Here is a 5,998-nt window from a genome sequence, read left to right on the forward strand (position 1 = left end):
ACCAATGGGTTCTGAAGCACAGGTGCCTTTTATCATGGTGCCGTGTGTTGTCCTGGTGTAAAGGTGTGAACAGGCATGTCCTTAGCACTTGGCCTTTGGGTGTTCATTCAGTTTTCTCACCTCACCCCAGAGTCTTTAAGTCACTTTCACTGTTGTCCTTAAGTGTGTGTGTGTGTGTGTGTGTGTGTGTGTGTGTGTGAGCCCCATGTACTTCAGTCTTTCAGGAGATTATCACAGACCTGCCAATCTTGCAGTTTTCCAACCTAAACATAACCAACTCCACCACTACTAAGCTTCCAGTATCAGAGGCCATTGACGCATTCTGCATGCAGCTGGAGACTGACCTTGGGTTTGTGGTTTTCTTTTATTTTGAATATCACCAATCTTTTTCAGAAGCCTTTTTGGAATTTAATATAATAATCACAGATGTTCTCTCCTTGACACGCATATCGTATTATATTCTGCTCGTTTTCTCTAATGGGGCAGTAAGCAGGGATACGACCACACCGCCCTGCACACATGTCTAATATGATAATAAAGTGTTTAGGTGTATGATGAGCTAGCTGAAGGCATTTTCTCTCTTTATATTCCTCCACACAGCGGCATAACTTTATGAAGATACAGAACTGTTTTCTCACACAGAAACACAAGCCCCTGCCTTGTCCCTCCCAAATTACAGCATCTGCTTGATCCCAGAGAGAAACCCTTTTTCTGGAATGGAAGTTGCTATTCTAGGTAAAATTATATTTAGTTACCTTATTAGAAATGCAGGGTTTTTTTCCTTAGGCTGTGGGACTCCACATTAGATACAAAGGGAAGGTGCATAATTAGCGGACAAAGGGAAAACGTAGGCCACAATTAAATCCAGCGAACTCCAGGACATAACTTAGAGTCAATGTAGAAACTAATTGTTGAAATTAGCGATAAAAATGAATGTAGTCATCAGTCTGGATAGAGGTAGCTGCGGTGTAGAGGAAGGAGGAAAGGTACAGAGAATCTCCTTTATGGACAGTCTTCTCTCGCTGTATCCTGGCGGCACACATATGAGCAGGCACTGTCCTGGGTGCTAAAGACAATGTAGGAAACAGTTGACAGAGGTCCAGAGTCTTCATCGGAATAGCAGAAGCAAGTACTGCAGTACCTTAACTGAAGTAGAGTGGGTGTTAGGTTAGGAGGATGCAGCATCTCCCGGGAATGAAGCCTGATTGTTCAGGGATTAGAGTGATGGGATTATTTTGATCGAATAGGGAACTATTCGATCAAAACAGACCTAGAGGTGACTTTTATGTCCTAAATCACCTGAATTTTCTCTATTATACAATAAACCAGAATCTACAGTCTTCTTCTGTTTTTAGTATTTTACTTTATCTGTCACTAAACAGTGAAGTTTCATATCCAGCAACATACTTTTGACACTTTCAACACCATTAAAAGTGCATACTTCCCAACTGGAATTACAATGTTAACACAACAGGAAACGGAAGGGGCATTTTCGTGTGATTCTGCCCTCTCATTGCCTGTCTGTCAGTCATACTTTAACAAACTCACGGCAACATCACTGTGAGATTTCATTTCCTTCCCTGCTATTTTTGATAGCTCCTTTACCACATTGGCGATGGTAATTTGTGGTTCAAGATTTGCAAAGCAAAATGTTCCTCATGGAATCCTCCAGGTGTGTGTATTGGATGGCGGCATTTTGTAAGACTGAGGATTGTTCAAACAGAGAACAATTCACTTCTGCGAGGAAGCAAAGCTCTGATTTCTGTCCTCTGCATTTATTCCAAATTAAGAAGTATCAAATTGGGAGCTGGAGAGATGGTCCAGTGATAAGAGAACTAAATGCTCTGCTAGAGGACCCAGGTTCAAATCCTGGCATGTCTCATAGCCACCTGTAACTATAAAAGTCTGGCCTCCATGGGCAGCGGACATGCCTGTGGTACACAGACACAAGTACAACAAAATACCCACACATATAAAGTATCATTTTTTTTTGTAAAAAGAATTTCCAGGTCGCTTGTCATTTACTAATGTCCCAAAGAATATACTATTCCTTGTCAAAATACTGGCTACTTATTGTTAGCAGTTAGAGTAGCTGGGTCTGTTCCTGTGGTATTTAAATATAGGTTTGCATCTTGATCTGCAATCATTAACAAACTTTCTGCTCCTGGGACATGATGCCTGAGGAAATGACAGGGACTGATTTTTGGCTGATAGATTTGGAGCCATTGTGGGCATGTGGCTCCATTGTTTCTGAGCTGTGGTGAAGAACATAGTGAAGGGAGGCATGGGGGGAGTTATTGACATCATGGCAACCGAGAAGCAGAAAGGGGGAGAAAAAGCAAAAATAGATGAGAAGGGGGAAAAAATATACCTTTCAAGAGTCCCTAAGGAACACTTCCTCCAACATGGCCCTGTTTCTTAATGTTTGCACACACACACACACACACACACACAAACCTCCCTGCAGTACCAGGACTAAACCTTCAATATATGAGGCTTTGTGGGATATTTCAGATGCAAGTGCTAGTGTTCACCAGATCACAGTTTCACTGTATAGTTGTGTGGCCCAGCTCTGTGCGCTTCTCTGCAGCACGATTTTTTAGGTTGCTAGCACTAGCACTGTTTTTAACCACCCAGGCACCCAGTAGCAGACGCTTTGTAACACTGAAAGGGATTTAGCAGTTTGGTGATTGTTGGTGGAGTGCATAGAGAGACATTGTATTTCCCCCTTTAGGGAATGGCAAGAGGATTCACAGTGGGTAAAAGGCGCTTGCCACCATGTGTGGCAAGTTGAGTTTGGTCCCTGGCACCCATGTGGCAGAAGGAGAGAGCTGACTCTCTTAAACTGTAGTATGATCTTCACACATGCACCATGGTACACAGTGGTGCCATGTATTCCACACATGTACCCATCCCCCAAATAAATAAATACTTTTAAAATTTAAAGGGTTAAAAAAATCTTCAAAAACTAAACACAGCCACCCATCATCTGTATCATAGTGACAACCACCACTTTGTCCCATTGTGTGGCTCCTCGAAGTGATAGTCCTTTAAGGGTACATCATTAGAAAAACAAGACCTGATTCTGTCTAGTATATAAGGACTGTCTGTGATTAAGAGACCTAAGACAAAGCCCCTCTACCATGTCCCCTCTCTTCTGCAATTTTGCATGTGTAAGCAATTGTGCTAGGTGCTCTGAGTCTGAAGCTGCTATAAGCAGACATAAAAACAGGATGATGATCCACAGATGTGAATTCTTTCACTTTACCTACTGGCTATCCTGCTGGGACACGGTAATTACTTTTTGAATTCAGGTGTTCTGTTTGTTGGCAAATAGACTTTATGGATAATATGTTGACTAAATAATCCAACGTTTACAAAGTTAGCTCACAAATCTGATGTGGTTTCACAAGAACTGGTTGTTTTGATTTAATAAAAATATTATGAACCGTCATTAGCCTATGGCAGATCATCAACTAAATTCAGTAAAGATGCAATGATGGCTCTGAGGTAGGTGAAGACCTTCACCAAAGTCACTAGTCAATGCTCACAAAAACCAAGTTCATATAGAGTCCATATGACTCTGCCCCAATCAGAGCTCAAGGTGAACTTGATTCTGCTGAGACCATCAGAGATAGAGGATCCTCCTGTCTGCTCTCAAACTTGTTTTTGACCCATAAGCACACTGAATGTAGACAACACATATCCAGTTTTAGTAACTCAGACCTGGGGGTCTCTATTCAGTCGGAATGTCCTAGAAGCCAGAGGCTTGCTATCAAGTCAACCCAAGCCTTCCTCTCTCCTCCAAAATGTCCTCCAATTCTTCGCCTGCCTCTGGCTTGGTCAGCTGTAAGGAGTGTTGATCAGGCAAGGGCTGGACCTCTCTAAAGACCTGGAGACCATTGTGACAAGAATTAGCATTATCGTGAACTACAAACCGGAAGTGAACCTGACTTCCCATTTCTTAAATCCGTTTGCATTTTTTTAGTCTTACCATCTCTTTTTAAAGTTCATTCTTTTTTACATGCCTGTTTTCTAGATCTGCATTAACTGTTCAGACTGTAAATTAAGACAATTCTGCACATGTTTATCTAGGCGGTGTCATTCATTATGTTCCAAAAGCTAATTATATCCCTGAAGACAGTGATTTACAGGGACTTTGAAACAAACAAAGGAACTCCTAAGGTGGATTTCCGTGAAACCTGATACAGAATGTCTGAATCTATGCCACTTAAATATATGCTAAATAGAAGAAAGTCGAATTTCTTTGAAGGCAAGTAGCTTTTATCTCTTGACTTTATTTGAAAGCTTTATGGAAAATAACACATCTAACGTGGGCCTGGTTAAAACCTCATTAAATCGAAACCAAGGACATTATTGACTAAAAATTCTTCTGTCAAGAGGAGAGAGGAAACACCAGATCAAATGGCTATTTATTCTTTTGCTCTTAAATTTTTTTGCCTCGTATTAGCAGCCTTTTCCAGTTATTTACAAGAACAAAATTTCTGCAAAAATTTTGGCAAGTGCCTTCCCAAAGCTTCTCCCTTTATGTAATTGTTTTTGAAGAGTATTCATAAGCAGAGACCCTCTCTAGTTCTCTCAGACAGTGACCAGACCATGCAAGAAATAGATCCTCAGAGCTCAGCTCATGACTTGGACTCTCTGAGACCCACTCCAACAAAACCCTCATTGTGGGACCTCCAGGTACCTCTCTGCATGTGCACATGTGGGCATAATGTAAATCCCTTTCATTCATGTGCCCATGTGATAGTGCAAGGGCATTTTTAAATGGATAATTGATGCTTTACAACAGTCTACTACTGAATCTTGCATGAAGTGAAGTTCCCAGTAAAACACCAAACCCGTGTTAAAGATCCTTCAAGGTGGCTGGTCAGTTAGGACTTCCATGCTTGTGGAGAATGCGAATGTTACAGGTCCAGGACCAAATTATCTTGGGCTAATTTTAGCTTTTAACAGTCATTTGTTGCCCCCTCTGCACTTAGCCTAACATCCTTATGATGATCAAATGAATGATTTGAAATATGTTAACAGATCACTAACCCCAAAGATAAGAATGGCATCGTGAAGCTTCTGAAGTAACAGCGATGTCTCCATTCTGCTGAAATCCACCTACCTCGTTTCCTGAATATTGTACTTGAAAAAAAAAACTTCAATTTATGATTTTCTTTTATTCTGTAACTATTAAAAGTTCATAAAACCATTTCTACATTGGAACATGTTATTTGGGACAACCATGGGATGCATATTTGGCTCAAGAATGAACTACCTTGCAAGCTGGAGGTGTTTCGGATGTCACTCTACCTCACTTTCCCCGTGGTTATGTTTTGGATCTCCAATCAGGAAGAGTGGTTTGAAGACTATGTTGTCCAGCGCAAGAAGGAGCTGTGGCCACCAAAGAAGGAGGCTCAGTGCCAGGAGCTAGAAGAATTCAAACAGAAGATCTGGAAGCAGAGGGAAGAGAGACTTCTTCAAGCTGCTCAGTAGAACTCCTAAGACCTTCAAGTATTCAAGTCTCGACCCCTCCACTGAGGAAATAACACGCACTCAATTCTTAAAAAAAAAAATCAACTACCTTTTATCTCCTCCTACATTAGAGCTGGGTTTTGCATCAACATCAGCCTACCCATGTATTTAATTTGGTCAGAAGTATTTCCAAGAATGTGAATGAGCATGAACTCCTCCAGTTAAGCACAAATGCACCATGTCCTCTCCTCTTATGTCTGACCTACTTCGCTATTCTCATCCTTTGTCTAGACTGTGGATGCTGCTATTGGCTCTCCTGAGTTTAAATCTTGATCTCTTCACCAGATTGAGAGTTTTGTAAGCAAAAAAGAATGGTTGCCTTTTTTCTGATCCCAGGATCAAACATGAAAAATCAAATCAAGACAACTTTAAGATACCATCTTACACCTGTCAGAATGGCTAAAATAAAAAACACCAATGATAGCCTTTGCTGGAGAGGTTTTGGAGAAAGGGG

General features: G+C 41.1%; 1 protein-coding gene across 1 annotated transcript; it reads left to right on the plus strand.

Annotated features, from left to right (window-relative positions):
- Nucleotides 1-5,298: 5,298 nt before the first annotated feature.
- On the plus strand, nucleotides 5,299-5,505 carry LOC121444954 (protein PET100 homolog, mitochondrial-like). Its single transcript, XM_041646912.1, has one exon. The coding sequence runs from the start codon at nucleotides 5,311-5,313 to the stop codon at nucleotides 5,503-5,505; it is 195 nt and encodes a 64-aa protein (XP_041502846.1). The 5' UTR covers nucleotides 5,299-5,310.
- Nucleotides 5,506-5,998: the final 493 nt, after the last annotated feature.

Source organism: Microtus oregoni, unplaced genomic scaffold, assembly GCF_018167655.1.
Source record: "Microtus oregoni isolate MIOR12 unplaced genomic scaffold, Mior012 000003F_ref0000135, whole genome shotgun sequence".
Taxonomy (NCBI): Eukaryota; Metazoa; Chordata; class Mammalia; order Rodentia; family Cricetidae; genus Microtus; species Microtus oregoni.